Below are 19,052 nucleotides of genomic sequence, written 5' to 3'. Positions count from 1 at the left end.
AAAGCCAATGGCTTCCGAACTCGAAAGCTTCACGCTCTCCTGACTTCGAAGACCTCTCTTTCCTAAATATATCTACTTGGAAAAATTTACTCCGAGAAGTAGTAGCAAATAAAGCAATTGGTAATGTTTGTTGTCCTCTCTTCTATTCAGGCCTGAAAATTTAATCAATTCGCTGAGTAATCTTCTGGGAAATGAATTTTAGGACAACTAGTAAAAGATAAAAACCAATTATTACTCACTATAAGATGTATGGTCCCAATTCCTCGAACTGTGGCTTGAAATCCTCTTCCAAGAATTGGTGAGGATTGGTCAAATTGAAGACGACGACTTTCACATCTATATTGAATGGCGGCGCCCTCCAGATTTCAAACAAGAGAGAAGACGGAGACAATACCAATGCCTGCAATCACAACATCGTACCCAGGATTTAAGTGTCACTATCCTTTCAAGATCCGATATTAGGAGGAAAAGGAGAAGAATAAGAAGAATGAATTTGAACTCGGAAAAAAGATATAAGTATAAACTTCCACTGAAGCACGAATACGATTGCTACTCCCAGCGATACTTGTATCCTATTGAAGATCTTCTAGATATTTGCAGAAGTCAATATTATGAAAGAGGCACAGAGAACTTCTGTGAGAATTATGGAGAGTTTCAGAAAACTAATCATTTTGAACAACAATTTCACCTTATGAATTTAATACAAAGCTTACAGCAATCGAGACGTGAGAGATTTATTTTTGTCACCATAGGCTACATTTCAAATGAGACTGAAAGGTTATAGCTATTTTAAGAAAACATTTTTTTCCATAAAACTTCCTTGATAGTAAAACAGATTTTGATTCGTTTACTCGGACTCAACATGGTGACCAGCGCTGCGTCTTGGCTTCATAGTGCTCAAAGAAATCAACATATTCCTTTTTGTGCATTAGTGACTCTTCACTGCATACACTTACTATTATATATTCAACCAGAGCCAAATGATCTATAGGAGTGATTTTTCTCTATATTCACATGATAAATTAGATTTGTTTTAGTTTTATTATGAGATCAATATAATTCAATTTCATTTAAACTAGAAGTTATGTACTTTCACACTTTCTTAAATTTATGAACGCTTCAGTTTTTACATATAACCGTATTATACAGGCCTAGATACCAATGAAAGGGTAAGATATTTAATCTGATTTTTATAGCAATATGTTTTGAAAGGAAGTACGTCAGTATATTTATTCACGACTGAAGTTTCCCTAATCTACTAAGACTACAACAAGAATATCATTTGTTTAATCATTCTGTATCATGAGTTCATTTCAACCGATTTAATTGAAATGAGAAATTATGCTTTTAAGTATGTATTTCCAAATCTTTTTCTTACATTTAAACGTACTGTATTCTTTTACATACCATTATATTATGTAGACCCTAATGCCTTTAACCCGAATTTCTTGGTTACGTTTAGTGTTATAATTATTGTAGTCTGAAATAGCCTACTTCCGTCGTTTTGTTCGTGAGCACCATTTTGTTGTTATCCGCCGCATGGTTGTGGAGACGTCATTCAACTCCCTATGCTATGGGAAGGGAACCAGTGCTCTCCCCATGCGTCCACTCCTTTCTCTGTCAGTTCTGCATTTTTGACCTAACCCTACCCAACCAATACATAAGTTTAAAATCTAAACTAAAAGTACATGAAGGGTATTGGAAGAATACAAGGAACGTTACAAAACAGCATTGTCGAGAAAAATAAGTTTCAATGCTTGAACATTCCTGATTTTTAGCCAGTGTACCAAATGTTTAATGTTACCTTACACGGACATTTCCACTTTTAAACTTTTTGTGATTGGACAGTTTCCATTTGACACATATAGAATACGCTATATACCATAAAATTGCTAAAAATGGGCATATCTTCTTTCCTTCCAAGACCCTTAAAATGAAAATTATCAGACAATATTTGTTAGAGTTTCAAATAAACTTTTTACGAAATACGATTTTGTCTTCCTTACCTTTCGCAAGATGAATTCGAAAAGGCTGCTCGAGCTGCATAGAAATATCAGACCTGTCACAACTAAGGCCGATCCCAGCCACATGCGAAGAGAGATTCGTTGCATGGTTGTTACCTGTCAATATAAAACAATGAAGCTTTATCGTTCAGTTGAATCATCGTGGAATTATTTGGAACCATAATATGACTAACGACAAATTTGCATCTCAAGAGACGGAACATGTTTCTACAAAATTATTATTACCATCGTTGTCTTCTGCACGTTAGCGGTACAGCGTGGGACTCAGAGAATAAGAGGTAGTGATAGGCTCAAGGACTGACCATTCAGCTACCGCAGAGTGGATACAGGTAGGCCTATAGTGATTCGTCAATGTTTTTATGAAGCTTGTAATTTGGACGTTATCAGTTCGGAAGCTGGCGAACAGAGTCGTGGTTTCAAGTAGCTTTGGCGTGAGTAACAGTTGATGCACTCCTTTTGCGCTATATGCAGCATAGACTATACACAAAGCTATTGTCACTTGCACTGTTTGCTAGGACGCACATGATAAACGTAAAGTACGAATGAAATTAGTATTGAAGAATAAAGTAATAATATTTTACAGTCTCGAAGAGGATACTTAATTACAAATGGCTTTTAAGGAACCCGCAGATTCATTGCCGCCCTCACATAAGCCTGCATTTGGTCCCTATTCTGAGCAAGATTAATCCAGTCTCTATCATCATATTCCACCTCCCTCAAATCCATTTTAATATTATCCTCCCATCTACGTCTTCGCCTCCCCAAAGGTCTTTTTCCTTCTGGCTTTCCAACTATATGCATTTCTGGATTCGCCCATACGTGCTACATGCCCTGCCCATATAAAGAATAATAATAAATGAATTTGACTGGTGCAGAGATGTAGTCGTAAATAAAATAGTACCAGGGCGCATCCCGAAAAGTTTATTATGATTATTATTATTATTATTATTATTATTATTATTATTATTATTATTATTATTATTATTATTATTATTATTATTATTATTAATACCTATAAGCCGAAATCTCTCTCTCCAGTTGTCAGATGCATGAAAGCTGCCAATTTACATTGTATTAATTCAGATCCGTTTAATGTATAGTTTATTATTTGGTTATTCTTATAATAAGCATACTAATCAAAATCTCATTCATTTCAATTTCATTTGTTTGTGTTGTTTTTGAGATTTTCTGTATAATGTATTTTGCAGTTATGTATTCATTTTGTCATTATTATTTATTTTTACTTGTCTCTAATTTTAATAATTATTTGTATGCACTGTCTCTCTAATTCCTTGTTCACTGTAAATCTTGTGCTAAATTTTATCTTGTGCTGAACTGTTATTGGCCCCAGGCTGTTGTACAACACAATAAATATTAGTAAATAAATATATTATTATTATTGTTATTATCATTATTAGACTATTATTGTTATTGTTATTGTTATTATTATTATTATTATTATTATTATTATTATTATTATTATTATTATTATTATTAGGATAAACCATGATAAGAGCTACTCGAAGAACTACGCCTAAACAGCATATTTACAGCGTCTACGTATTTATTTATTTATTTATTTATTTATTTGTTTATTTATTTATTTATTCATTTACCTATTTATTTATTTTATTGCTAGTAAGTTTTAAATGAATGCAAGTTAATACAATGAACGATAAACTAGCCCACTCTGAATAAGTAAGACTCGTGCTCAGGAGGGGATTCCAATACAGACAAAAATAAAATTAAAATTGCGAGTGACTACAGATTAAAAAGTGTTTAATATGTTTAAACCAAAACTATAAATCCAATAAAAATTTTACAGGCGGGTAGTTCAATTTTGATATAATATTTATTACAATTTTCTTATTGAATTACGACTTTCTTTAGCAGAGTATTACTCCAAAGTGTATTACGTCAAAGACAATTATAGTACCTGTATGTACCGGTATCGGTACTTAATTATTTAGAAAAAAAAGATATTTTATAGTTGTTTTCCTGATATGTGAACCCTTACAATAAATAATCAAATTTTAAAATCGATTTTAATATGAATTTACACTGAATGAAATCATCAGAACAAGAGGATTCCGATTAACATCTAATGGTATCAGAATCACAGTCGTAGAGACTTCAATGCACCGAAGAAAATGAACTGATCAATAAAATGTAATGTTTTAGAATCACGGGCGAAAATTACGCAATTGCAGCCATTTAAACTTCACGTCAAGCAGTATATTCGTTCTAGTTCACGTTAAGCGCCTCGTCGCCATATATGACACATTAAAATTAAAATTAAAATTCATTGTAAACAAACATTAGCTTACAATATGCAGTGGGTTGCCTCTTTACAGAATTGAACGCCCTCTAGCAAATAAGATTGACATTTCTGGTCAAGGGTCTATTGCAGACTTGTAGAACTGAGCGACAATTGTGGCGTTGCGTCACTCATCGGAATACGTCACTCATCCCTTCCTTCCATCCCCGCGTCACTGACTTTGTAGGGGAGGGGATTTGTATTCAGTGTCTGTCTTAATATGTGATTGCGTACGGGCCATAGATACGTCATTCAACGCCGGTGGACTGTGGACTCGGAACCAACGTTTTCCCCATGCTTTCCACCCCTCTCTCGCAAGTTCTGTATCCCTGGTCTATAGTTATAAATTACTTCCTCTTGAATCCATGTACAGTGTTTCAAAAGTGATGGTAAAAAAATTAGGAATGAGAAGTAAAAAGGAAAAGAAGCAAAAAATGTCCAATAAACATGGTCAGAAAATTAACCTATATCGAACAATGCCTCTTTTTTATTTATTTATTTATTTATTTATTATTATTATTATTATTATTATTATTATTATTATTATTATTATTATTATTATTATTATTATTATTATTATTATTATTATTATTTAGTTATTTTTTATTTTTTGCTATTGGGCAACCAGTGAACCGAGCGCCTGGATACGGCAAAGCGGCAAAATTCATGCTTCGTACGTATACCGCACTCTCCCTATCTCATTTCCTTCTATGAGCGTATTCCGAATCTCAGCGCTGAGCAATCTGACAGCATCACGGTATACTGAATTTCAACTATGACGTCACTGATGCTCCACCGGTGTCGCGCCGGTTCCATCAGCTTGCAGAGGTGGTGACAGTCTCCATCAGCCGCCATCAGTGAATCTGATTGGTTCTTGTGTAGGGCGGGAATTAGCAGACGAATGACATCGTGCACTGTTGTGTCATGGCGGTGTGTTCTGCTTTGGTTCTGCTGTATTGTTTGTAATGAGCACAACTAATGGCTTATGAGCAATCATGTCAACGGACCAGGTATCACTACTGGTTCAAGAAATAAATTGTTTATGCTCTCTTTTCTTTGAACGAGATGACAGTACGGAAATTTCGCAAAATCTTGCTAGCATAGCACAGATAACAACTTGTACAGCCGTCATGACAGCATCGAACCTTCCAGCAGTTTTGTTCCTATTTCGCTGCAGCGTGACGTCATTGTTGTCCACTGGTCCGGTGAGATTCGGTAAATGTGAGAAGATAATATCTAAACGGACAATACGATGAACGATAAATAAATAGTGGAGGACCTGTACCTAGATCACTGGATTGAAATTCTTTGGATTTTTGTGTATGGGGTTATGCAAAAGACCAATGTTCCGAAATCTGTGGGGAAAACCACAGATTTATACCCATCGTAATTGAAAGTATCTCAACAAACAGTTTTATTAATTGAACCCTAGAAATAAACGAGTCATCAGATGACTGAAAGCAAGTAATGGTCTCTTAAACCAAATTATAGTAATTTAGCAATTACTTCTGATGAGAAAATTAGTTTGCATAACAGACATCACCGCACCTGAAGAGTTGCAGCATAGGATTGTAGATGCCTTCCAGCAAATGAATAATGACCCAGAATTGCTCGAGCGCATTCTTGGGTCTTTGTGGAGAAGACTAGACCAGATGCATTTTGAACACCTGCTGCAAAATTCTTCAATTAACATGTTCATACTGTACAGTACCTTGCTTATCCACAAACTTTTCTGTTGTTCAAAGAAAAAAGTTTCTTCTTCTTCTTCTTCTTCTTCAGCTACAGGGATTAGGCCTATTGGCCTATTTCGTCTTCAAGGTTTAAATCAACTGTCTATCTTATTTTCGGTCTTCCGACATTTCTATATCCTGTTGGTGCATAATCCATAATTTGTTTTGGTAATCTATCATTAGTCATTCTTGTAATATGTTGGTACCAATTTCGTTTCTGATTTTTAATATTTTCTTCTAAATTAAAAATATTTAGTAATTGTCGGATATTTTCATTTCTTTGATGATCCAATAAAGTATAACCGGCAACACCTCGTAGGAACTTCATTTCACTTACTTTAATTTTTCTTTTTGATGCGCGGTTTAATGATCAGTTTTCTGAGCCGTAAGTTAATAATGGAACTGCTAGGGTTTTGTAAAATTTTAATTGTGTTGAGCGCTGTGTTTTATTGAAAGAAGTTTCTTTTGTGCATATTCAATCACATTTTTGTAGTGTTAAAGTCAAAACTGTGCATTTTACTGTATCGTGATAGATAAATTAAATTAAATTGTCACTCCTTTTGTTTGACTTAGTACTTAGTATTCAGCGGGCCCCAACCAGCACAAAATGGTATTGTCTCGTAAACGGTTAATATGAGGATCCATGTTTACTGGAACTTTTTTGCTTCTCTTCGTTTTCACTTCTCATCCCTAATTTTTTCATCATCACTTTTGAAACACTCTGTATTATCCCACATAACTCTGGACCCTGTATATAATACAACGTACCAGTAGCCTATGTGTCTAGTATATTAAATGTTGCGTAAGGTGGAGGTCTTGTACTTTAGAATCCTGCTGCGCTTAGTTACGTAATCTCATAAATAAATCAGTTTTTTTCAGCTCTTAAGCACTGAAGCAGTCATATTAATTATTACATCTGTTTTAATATTTATTTTGTTCATACGTTACGTATATTTAGTAATAATTCAGCCCCCTGGGGCAAGAAAATGGCAATCCACAATATATTTCTACTTCAGCATGCTTCTAAAGTGTTTGTGCAACCAGAGTAAATAAGCTCTATGTTTCGGAATTCTGTGAACTCATAACTAGAATCCAGAAAAACATGTTATGTCAACTACAACTACACAGCTCCGTCGATATAATGGGAAAGCCAATGTTTACCTACTTAGACATAACAGGCGGAGCAAGTCCCCTGCAATCAGAAAGCATAATGCTTAATTAAGCATGAAAGTCAAGGAATATTAAGGTCAGTAAAAAATCGACCATACGGGAATGGGTATTATGAGTTGTTAATTCATTATAAATAATAAATCTGATATAGCGTTAATACAAATTAATTTTATTCCCTATAGTATATTTATCTATAGCAATCTCAGACCTCGAGTGACATTTATTAGAATTATTTCATGAATAAAATAAAAATGTAAATAATACTACTGGCTTGTGCAGCAAATGCTGCTGCAAACTAAGTTCATTAGACGTTCAAATAAAAATTTTTCAGATTTATTTTCAATGAAGAATACTTGTCTTTTTGATAGTTATTTGCTTCCATAATAACGAAACATACTCCCTCTGAATGGATTTTTTAGGCCAAATACTTTTTCTTGAATCTATCCAACTTCAGTTTTTGAGTTTCAACGCGAAAACGCAAGTATCATTGTCAGGACGATAGCAGTAGCTATTTCAGGTCATTGTGGATTGTAGGCAAAAGTTAAAAAAATGTCAGGTGTGCTAAGCTTTCGAACAATAGCATTTTCGTATAGCTTCTGCATGTAGAACTTGAAATGTAGAGAGTAAAATCATTTTATCCTACTAAGAGATCTTGCTGAAATGATCTGGAGACTACAAAATATTCTAGGCCTCTTATTTTATCAGTAAGTAATACCGTTTTATCTTTCTTAGGAACTGTAATTTTTGCTCTCTCTCGAGCCAATACTGAAGACAATGACACATATCAATATCTACACTACACCGCCATTAAGTATATGAAAAAGACCCAACCCCACTGGTTTAATAAGCATAAAAATAGGCGACATTAAGATATATGGATCATATGAGAGATAAAAAGGAAGGCAGAAAATAGGAATAATTGAAGAAAGCTGTGTTTTCAGAGAAATATCTGTCCTTGGGCAGAACACCAAATGAATGAATGAATGAATGAATAATATCCGTACAAAATCGCTAATCAAAAATTCCGAATGGCTATTTCCCCGAATAGATAATTCCTATAAATCCGAAACCGCTCCGCGGAACGTTATTTTCCCAAAAGTTAATAGTCCCGAATCCCGAAAATAAAAATTTGATTTTCACCATGACCTGTTGTAATGGCTCTTGCACGGCACTCTTTCTGCCGAACTCTTTGATAATTCCAATAGATTTTTCCTTCTTCGCCGCTTTTACTTTTCACACACATGAAACCGTTCATAATAGGCCTAAGTTTCATTCCCTTACTACCCGTTATAATTTCAGGTTGAGCATTCATGATACTAAAATATGCACACTTGTTAAATTAATATGAAACTGTTAAGTTAATCTACTCGTAAAACCAGTTAATTTAAACTCAAACTAGTAGTTAATTTCATCTAAAACCCAAGTATAGTTTGCTAGCAACGGGAACTTGATTCTTTATTATGTCTGCAGCAGTCCGGTTATTTGGCATTCGGGGAAGTGAACCCGAGTAAAGTTTACGTTCGGGGAAATGAGCAATCGGGTTATTGGTTACGGGGAAGTGACTTCGGTGGAACAGATTTGGAAAATTTGATTCGGGCGAATGTCCATTCGGGAAAATGATCAGTCGGGTTATTGGTTTCGAGTAAATGGATTCTGGCAAATGGTCTTGAAATAAATAAATAAATGAATAAATAAATAAATAAATAAATAAATAAATAAATAAATAAATAAATAAATAAATAAATAAATAAATAAATAAGTAAATAAATAAATAAATGAAGTGAGTGAGTGAGTAAGTAAGTAAATAAATAAATAAGTAAATAAATAACTGAATAAATAAATAAATATATAAATAAATAAATAAGTAAATAAATTGTGTTGTCAGTTTCCGGGCTTGTGCCACGTTGTCTCAATTGCTAGATCTAACTTTTCGACCATCCTACTGTGGTCGAAACGTTAGCTCTAGCAACTTGAAGAATGCGGGGGAATTAAAAAAAAAAAAAAAAAATTCACAATCAATGAACAGCAGCCGCGGAAACCTATACCAAAATTTAAATAAATAGCTAAATTAATTAATTAGTTAATTTAAATAATATTACTTTAAACTCTCCAGAAAATCCTTAATATTTACTCCGTTTTCAAGGCGTTGAATAATATTTACTTTGTGAGAAATACTCAAACGTCAATTTGATGCCTTACTGGTATGCGGGAGCTTGGATTCTCGTCACAACAGACCACTTTGTACTGTTTTGCTGCTTTCTTTAGACTCAGAAGCATTCTATTAAATCGACGGATCAGTGTATTATTAAATTTATTTGTGAGCAATGACAGCCCTAGTTTATACTGAAAAACAATTTTATTGATAGTTATCAATGTTATCATTATCTTGCCCCAAGGAGCTGTGGTATTATTAAAAAAATACAGGAATTTTACACGAAGTCCTTTGCACGCAGAATATAGGCTAAGCAATGTCGTTCATTCAGCGCTTAGAAAATGACTGTAGATCATAATATGATTTCGCATGGGCGCAGGAGTTTCCAATCGGACTATATTTTTAAAACAACGGTCACTATAGTCCAGTGGTTCCCAAACTTTTTGAAGGCATGATCCATTTTCGGGCGAGACTTTCGTTTGCAGAGTCCCCCACTATCGTACCGGTACATAACCCAATTTAAGAAATACAAATTCCTGTGATAGCGAAAACAAGGATAAATTTTCTCAAAACCAATGGATACCACCTGAAGAACGGTCGAAATATAAATATATACAGTGAACCGTAAGTAATCCCATTAATTTCAAAGGTTATTCTTTGAAATATTTCAAACAAAAAAGTTTAATGCAATTTTGTTCGTTTTTGCTTCCATTTCGAGATAAGAATTGTTATAGGCCTACCTATATTAAACACTTAATAGCGTGCTTTTGGGAAAGCTATTGACTAAATTCTCAATATGCTAAGTCAATTTAAGAGAGTAGTATATTATAATAATAAATGATAAAAGAATTTTAGTTTTGTCCTTTAAATGTGTAGAAATCTGATCCGAACAAATGTAACTTTTCGTTCTGTGAAGGAATTTTTCAATGCTACATTTGTTCGGATCACATTTCTGTACATTTAAAGTACAGAACTAAAATTCTTCCTATCATTTATTACCGTAATACACTGCTCTCTTAAATTCACTGAACATATGGGAATTAAATCAATGACTTTCTCGAAACACACTACGAAATGTTTCATATAAAGCAATATTTTTTATAGATGTAGATTCATTTTCCGGGCTGAGAGGCCGTGGTCTATTAGTTGGTTTTATACCAGACGTTTCGTCTGCAACTGCGGCAGACATCTTCAGTGGAGTGGTATCCGAGGTCGCAAGACTCTTCTCGGCGTACCTGAGGCAACTGATCCTGTGTCTGATTGTGCGAGCGTATTTATAGTGCGGCTCGCGGGCCGAGGCCTGTTGTCGCTGCGGTCCGCGCCGCTTTGTTCGCTGCTCCCGTTCTGGGTTCCGTCCTTTTGTTGTAGTGGCTTCTTATCTGTTCTGTTTAGGACCGGGTACCAACACTTGTTTAGCTTTACGCCTTCTTCCTTGCGATTAAAGTTGTTGTTGTGTTTATGTATTTCGATCGCTTCTCTATGTAGACGGGGGAAGAAGTGCGTCGTCGTGCTCAAGATGTCCGTGTCCTTGAATCTAATGTTGTGATCGCCCTCTTGATAGGCATGTGCTGCCACTGCCGATTTGTCGATCTGTCCTAGGCGGCAATTCCTATTATGTTCTGTCAGTCTCGTCCTGACGCTCCGCTGTGTAGTACCAATGTAGACCTTCCCGCACGAACACGGAATCCTGTAAACTCCGGCGGACAGCAGCTTATCTCGTTTGTCCTTGGATGACCTCAGCATGTTCCGGATTTGCTTGGTCGGCAGGAAGGTCGTTTCCACTTCATGACGCTTCAGCACCCTGCTGATCCGGTCCGTCACATTCCTTAAGTAGGGTAGGAAGACCGTGCCCTTCTTAGTCGCTCGTTCCTGTGACCGCATCGACGGTGTTACTCTGGGACGCATGGCTCTCTTTATCTCCGGCCTTGAGTAGCCATTGGCCATGAGTGCTGTCGCTACATGGCTCAGCTCCCGTTGGATGTGTCGTGGCTCGGTTACCCGCCTGGCCCTGTTGATCAGGGTTTTCATCATGGCCCGTTTCTGGCCGGGATGATGATTGGAGGTCTTATGCAGATATCTGTCTGTGTGGGTCGGCTTCCTGTAGACGTCATGACCTAGGGTGCCATCTGTCCTCCTTTGTACCATAACGTCCAGGAAGGGTAACCTACCGTCCTTTTCCGTTTCCATAGTGAATTGTACTTGCGTATGGAAGCTATTCAACTGCCTCAGGAAATCCATCAATGATCGTTCACCATGGGGCCAGATTACGAACGTATCATCGACGTATCTAAACCAGCATGAAGGCTTAAGTGTCGCGGCTTCGAGGATCGACTCTTCAAGAAACTCCATATAAAAGTTGGCTATCATCGGACTTAGCGGGCTCCCCATAGCCACACCATCCAGCTGTTCATAGAATTCATAATTCCATTGGAAATACGTTCAATGGAATTATGAATTCTATGAACAGCTGGATGGTGTGGCTATGGGGAGCCCGCTAAGTCCGATGATAGCCAACTTTTATATGGAGTTTCTTGAAGAGTCGATCCTCGAAGCCGCGACACTTAAGCCTTCATGCTGGTTTAGATACGTCGATGATACGTTCGTAATCTGGCCCCATGGTGAACGATCATTGATGGATTTCCTGAGGCAGTTGAATAGCTTCCATACGCAAGTACAATTCACTATGGAAACGGAAAAGGACGGTAGGTTACCCTTCCTGGACGTTATGGTACAAAGGAGGACAGATGGCACCCTAGGTCATGACGTCTACAGGAAGCCGACCCACACAGACAGATATCTGCATAAGACCTCCAATCATCATCCCGGCCAGAAACGGGCCATGATGAAAACCCTGATCAACAGGGCCAGGCGGGTAACCGAGCCACGACACATCCAACGGGAGCTGAGCCATGTAGCGACAGCACTCATGGCCAATGGCTACTCAAGGCCGGAGATAAAGAGAGCCATGCGTCCCAGAGTAACACCGTCGATGCGGTCACAGGAACGAGCGACTAAGAAGGGCACGGTCTTCCTACCCTACTTAAGGAATGTGACGGACCGGATCAGCAGGGTGCTGAAGCGTCATGAAGTGGAAACGACCTTCCTGCCGACCAAGCAAATCCGGAACATGCTGAGGTCATCCAAGGACAAACGAGATAAGCTGCTGTCCGCCGGAGTTTACAGGATTCCGTGTTCGTGCGGGAAGGTCTACATTGGTACTACACAGCGGAGCGTCAGGACGAGACTGACAGAACATAATAGGAATTGCCGCCTAGGACAGATCGACAAATCGGCAGTGGCAGCACATGCCTATCAAGAGGGCGATCACAACATTAGATTCAAGGACACGGACATCTTGAGCACGACGACGCACTTCTTCCCCCGTCTACATAGAGAAGCGATCGAAATACATAAACACAACAACAACTTTAATCGCAAGGAAGAAGGCGTAAAGCTAAACAAGTGTTGGTACCCGGTCCTAAACAGAACAGATAAGAAGCCACTACAACAAAAGGACGGAACCCAGAACGGGAGCAGCGAACAAAGCGGCGCGGACCGCAGCGACAACAGGCCTCGGCCCGCGAGCCGCACTATAAATACGCTCGCACAATCAGACACAGGATCAGTTGCCTCAGGTACGCCGAGAAGAGTCTTGCGACCTCGGATACCACTCCACTGAAGATGTCTGCCGCAGTTGCAGACGAAACGTCTGGTATAAAACCAACTAATAGACCACGGCCTCTCAGCCCGGAAAATGAATCTACATCTATAGACTCCGGCCGTGAAAGCCTACACTGCAAAATATTTTTTATCTCGAAAAGGAAACAAAAACAAGCAAAATTGTATTAAACTTTTTTGTTTGAAATATTTCAAAGAATAACCCCTGAAATTAATGACATTACTTACATAAGGTCCGGGGTTCGATCCCAGGTGGTGACAGGATTTTTTCTCGTTGGCAAACTTTCAGAACGGCCCCGAGGTTCACTCAGCCTCCTATAAAATTGAGTACCGGGTCTTTTCCGGGGGTAAAAGGCGGTCAGAGCGTGGTGCCGACCACACCACCTCATTCTAGTGCCGGGGTCATGGAAAGCATGGAGCTCTACCTCCATGCCCCCCAAGTGCCTTCATGGCATGTTACGGGGATACCTTTACCTTTACCTTTTACTTACATACACTAATGGAGGAGGAAGAAGAATAATGTGCATAAGATTTGCTGATGATATGGCGTTATTGGCAGAAAAAGATATGCTACTAAGGGATATGCTACTGGAGCTAAATGACAGCTGTGAGCATTGTGGGATGAAGATAAATCCAAATAAGACGAAGAGCATGACTGTCGCAAGAAAAATAAAGAAGGTAAACTTGCGAATTCTAAATGAAGCAGTAGAGCAAGTGAACAGCTTCAAATACTTGGAATGTAGGCTACTATAAGCAGTAACATCAGCTGCTGCCAAGAAACCAAAAGGAGGATAGTAACGGTCAAGGGAGCTTTTAATAGGAAATGGAGCATCTTCTGCGGACCTTTGAAAAAATAACTAAGGAAGAGACTAGTGAAGTGATTTGTATGGAGTGTAACATTGTATGGGGTAGAAGCATGGACATTAGGACGAAATGAAGAGAAACGAATAGAAGCATTTGAAATATGGATATGAGAAGAATGGAGAGTGTGAAGTGGACAGACAGAATAAGATATGAAGTTGTGTTGGAAAGAGTAGGTGAAGAAAGAACGATGCTGAAACTCATCAGGCTACTACTGTAAGTACACACACATGCATTATTATTTCATTAAGAAGTCATTTATAAGAAGATAGATTATCAGCTTTAAGAAAGAATATAATTTTTAACAACAAAAAAAAATGTACTTTTAGATTCCTGATGGATGTAGTTTTACGATGTAAGTTGTTGCTCTTGAAGATAGGTAATTGTAATATCTGTATGTCTCAATGACGTGATCTGCCTTTTATATCCAAAATTCGCAGCCGCCGGTAAACCGAGTAATAAGGCAGTCAGTAAGGTGTAAGAGCTTTGCATACTGCCTACACCGCCAGGCGCTCAGTATCGTTATATAATTTATAAATACTAATATTATTTTCAACCGGTTTTGCAGGACTCTAATTGCAATATCAATGAACTCGAGAAACGTTCAAAGAACAGAAGGTTACTATTTAAATGTTCATAGTAAAATGAATCGCAATATCAAAGAACTCGAGAAACGACCAAAGAAAAAACAGATTTGAAATTATAGGTTTCACTCATTCATTTAGAGAATGAAGGTTAAAACATCAACACGTGTTTATTAAGGCTTACCTTTATTTTAAAAAATGTTGCAAAACATTCTATAACTTAACGTTACGTTCTCAGTAACATATTTAATATATTCCATTACGGCTGCTTATTGAGTAAGATAAAAACAATGTCACGGCCTACTCTACAGAAGAATGATGTGGGGAAAACCACTGTGACCTTAATAAAACGTGGCTCTCTGAGCAGACCGGTCTTAGTCATTTTACATTTATTTAAGAAATAATAGTAGCCTATAATATTTAGAGAATCTTTATGGAACTTCTGTGCTAAACATAATTTTTCATACCAGACGTAACAACCTAAATACTTAAAATAATTCACTTCTTATATTATTTTATCTTTTATACTGGGAACTTGCTCTCAGATCCCATGGTCTTTGTTTTATCTAATGATATTCTAAAATTATAGTCTTTTTACTGCGATTTGCAGCTTGTCCTACTATCTTGTATTATGTCTTCATCATCGGCATAAAGCAAAGAATTTACTAAAATGTTTTTTTCCCATGGTGAAGTCCTACATAACTATATAATTTCCATTTTCTAAACATGTCGTCCATGTCAAATACTACTATGACTTATTTCAAATAATCCGTCCTCAAGTGAGGTTGACCACTGGCATCCGTAATTAAACATAAAAGATAAAGGGAAATGAAACGAGCAAAATAATGATTCGATTTGTACATTAAAATAAAAATTTACGTGTTAACATATAGATGATAATGTAGAATCTGAAGAGAGGCCTTCAGAATTTCCATTACAATCTTTTGAACCTCATAAAAGGGAATTTTAAAGGATTTAAGGATATTACATGTAAATTTTAGTAAACAACCCCTTGCTCCAAATAGTAAGCCTGTAACATCCCAGTTGTAAAGCGAAATGCCATATTTTTCACTGAAGTATGGAAGACAAGGTAGATATTTAGCTCGCTTGTCATCATTTATCTGCAGTGCTTGATTCGTGTCTCGTTCAAAGCAAATCATAGGGTCTAAGACCATCGCTTTCTGGGTTCTTCTATTGATGGCAATTATATCGACTCTTCTATGAGAATCGTCTTCAGACACACAATGAATCTCCTCATGTACTTCCCATTCTGTTTCTTAGCAGGTTGGCAATTGCTGTACGGGCACGATGGTGTCTGTTGTCACGCAGTAGCTCTCCCTTCTTACAGAATCCCAGTACGTGGCCAAGTGTTTCAGTCTCGCTGCAGCCGGGATGGCGACAACGGGTAGTAGGCCTACTGAAGGTTCTGCCAGGGACAGATCTCACTGCGGTGACGTTGCAAGACATCTTCATGGCATTGATGTATTTCGAGGACGAAAGACACTTTTTAGAGGAGATCCAGGAGTTGGTTTTGGGACATTCTTCAAATGTAAAAATGTTGGCGGAAGACTGCAACCTTGACTAACACACACTATATTGGTGCGAATTTATTCTGTTAATTTTCCATTTAAATCCAGAAGTACTGTAGTCCCAGTATAAAAGCATCTTATGGTCCATATTAGGTGATTTGGATATCACTTTTCTCAAAGATACTCCATAGTAAGATCCTTGTTGAATTTATCGAAAGCTTTTACCAGGTCTGTAACTGCTAAATGCGTTTCGCAATCAAATTCTCTTCTCTTTTCTGTGATTCTTTCCGAAGTAGAAATGACATTGCACATGATCATCCTTCTTTAAAACCAACTTGTACTTCAGAAATCAGTGAGTCTACGACAGACTTTAGAATCAGATTTAATATTCTGGTAATATGGTTTATAATGTGTATCCAAAACACTTTCACTGCTCCGTCGATATAGGAGAAAGTTAATGTTCATCTACTTAAGACGCGGAGTAAGTCTCCTGCAACCGGCAAGCGGTAGAGTATGAAAGTCGAGGTATTATGGACAGGAAAACATCCATCATACGGGAATAGGTATTTAACACTACGAGGACCAGGACTTTCAAACTACTTAGTACGACCAGTAGACTACCGTTCATTTTGACCCGCACGTTTTAACATCAATTTTTCTCTTATTAAAAATTTGTATTTGAAATAATATCTTACTACACACTTAGTGACTATAATCAAAGAGTTGAGAGTTAATTTCAAAACATAATTTGAGATCGGTATACATTCTTTTAGAAAAAATTATGTTATGCTTAGATGGAAAAATGTGTTATTTTTTTTTCTTTTTCTTGAAGTTGTATTGCATTGCTGGTGATATGAAAGAGAAGGCCTGATAGCCTTTACTCCACCAGATTAAATAAATAAGTAAATAAATAAATTATATGAATAAATAAATTAGATTCATACACATTCTACTAAATCGGCGGAGATATGTATTTCTCGATAGTTAATATCGTTTGATCTGCCCCCTTCTTTAAAGTGATAGATCTGCATCTTTCGTCTGAAGTCATTCTTTGAGAATTTTATTTTGTGATTTTCTAAAATTTACTGTTAGAAATGTAACAGCTACATATGTATTAATGTTCTTGCGTATTTAAGTACTTAACATTTATTGTTATTAATTTTATTCCCTGTAAATTTTGTCATTCCTTTCAACGCTTCTTTCAATTCTTTCAGGGTCAATTAATATACTTTTGTAGGCTCCTTCCTTTCACTTGATTCTACTTCATCATGATGTCATACATAATATTACGGCGAAAATAAAATTATGCAAACCAGCGTTTGGCAAACTGGGGCAAGCATATATATGGCAATCAGTTGTGATTAATATTTCATGCCATCTGTATCATTTTGCTATTATTTCTCAAATATGATGGTGAAAATATATTGTGTATTTCGAGACTTTTATAAAGATAAGCGCTTTTAGCAACTTTTATATCGAAAAATTGGTTTTGGCATGCCGTATATGTGTATGATTGTCTGTCTCCATGCCTCTCTTCCTGTTTACAGTCATTTTTCGTTAACTAGTGAACGGATGCACATGAAATAACATTTTTTAGTAAAATATTATTATTTCCTTATTTTTGTGTGTATTTATTTATATTTATTTATTTAGTTATTTACTCATTTATTTATTTATTTATTTACTCATCTATCTATCTATCTATCTATCTATCTATCTATCTATCTATCTATCTATCTATCTATCTATCTATCTATCTATCTATCTATCTATCTATCTATCTATCTATCTATCTATCTATCTATCTATCTATCTATCTATCTATCTATCTATCTATCTATCTATCTATCTATCTATCTATCTATCTATCTATCTATCTATCTATCTATCTATCTATCTATCTATCTATCTATCTATCTATCTATCTATCTATCTATCTATCTATCTATCTATCTATCTATCTATCTATCTATCTATCTATCTATCTATCTATCTATCTATCTATCTATCTATCTATCTATCTATCTATCTATCTATCTATCTATCTATCTATCTATCTATCTATCTATCTATCTATCTATCTATCTATCTATCTATCTATCTATCTATCTATCTATCTATCTATCTATCTATCTATCTATCTATCTATCTATCTATCTATCTATCTATCTATCTATCTATCTATCTATCTATCTATCTATCTATCTATCTATCTATCTATCTATCTATCTATCTATCTATCTATCTATCTATCTATCTATCTATCTATCTATCTATCTATCTATCTATCTATCTATCTATCTATCTATCTATCTATCTATCTATCTATCTATCTATCTATCTATCTATCTATCTATCTATCTATCTATCTATCTATCTACCTACCTACCTACCTACCTACCTACCTACCTACCTACCTACCTACCTACCTACCTACCTACCTACCTACCTACCTACCTACCTACCTACCTATCTATCTATCTATCTATCTATCTATCTATCTATCTATCTATCTATCTATCTATCTATCTATCTATCTATCTATCTATCTATCTATCTATCTATCTACTCTCGTAGAGTTATGACCATAAAGCCTTTCACACCACCAAAAATATTAACAGATCTTAACGTGACCAATTTTACAATGAGATCGTAAGAGATTCTAATGATTTTTTAAATTTGTTTTTTGCACAGTATGAGGAGGAAGGTGACATGAACTGCCTGTCTTTAAATCCCTTACCCGACAAAACCCCCATTTGGTAATGAACGTCAAGATGTGAGGAGTGTCACTTTTATGCAGAACCGATGTAGAATATGAAAGATGGGAAGGATAATGTTTAAACAACTCTTTGATAAAAATATAATTCATGAAAATCAATATTTTTCTTATGCATAATTATTAGGGTTGTTATTTCCGAAAATATATTGTTCTAAACATCACTCGCCAATCTCTTTCTTTCTTTTACCCTTTGCCAGGATAAACAGGTTGATCAGATAATTTATATCT

General features: G+C 36.2%; 1 protein-coding gene across 3 annotated transcripts in view; it reads right to left on the bottom strand.

The window, feature by feature from the left end:
* LOC138709033 (protein peste-like) overlaps positions 1-19,052 on the bottom strand; it is a 140,086-nt gene that overhangs the window by 56,073 nt on the left and 64,961 nt on the right. For all 3 annotated transcript variants that reach the window (XM_069839512.1, XM_069839511.1, XM_069839510.1), the window contains exons 2-3: positions 2,007-2,120; positions 240-400 (exon numbers count right to left, since the gene is read on the bottom strand). In XM_069839512.1, the coding sequence (XP_069695613.1) occupies positions 240-400; positions 2,007-2,111 (266 nt within the window). In that variant the 5' untranslated portion in view covers positions 2,112-2,120. The remainder of the gene's footprint in view (positions 1-239; positions 401-2,006; positions 2,121-19,052) is intronic.

This window comes from Periplaneta americana, chromosome 11 (assembly GCF_040183065.1).
Source record: "Periplaneta americana isolate PAMFEO1 chromosome 11, P.americana_PAMFEO1_priV1, whole genome shotgun sequence".
Lineage (NCBI taxonomy): Eukaryota > Metazoa > Arthropoda > Insecta > Blattodea > Blattidae > Periplaneta > Periplaneta americana.
Note: the sequence above shows the minus strand (reverse complement) of the source record. Positions and strands in the feature narration are given on the sequence as shown.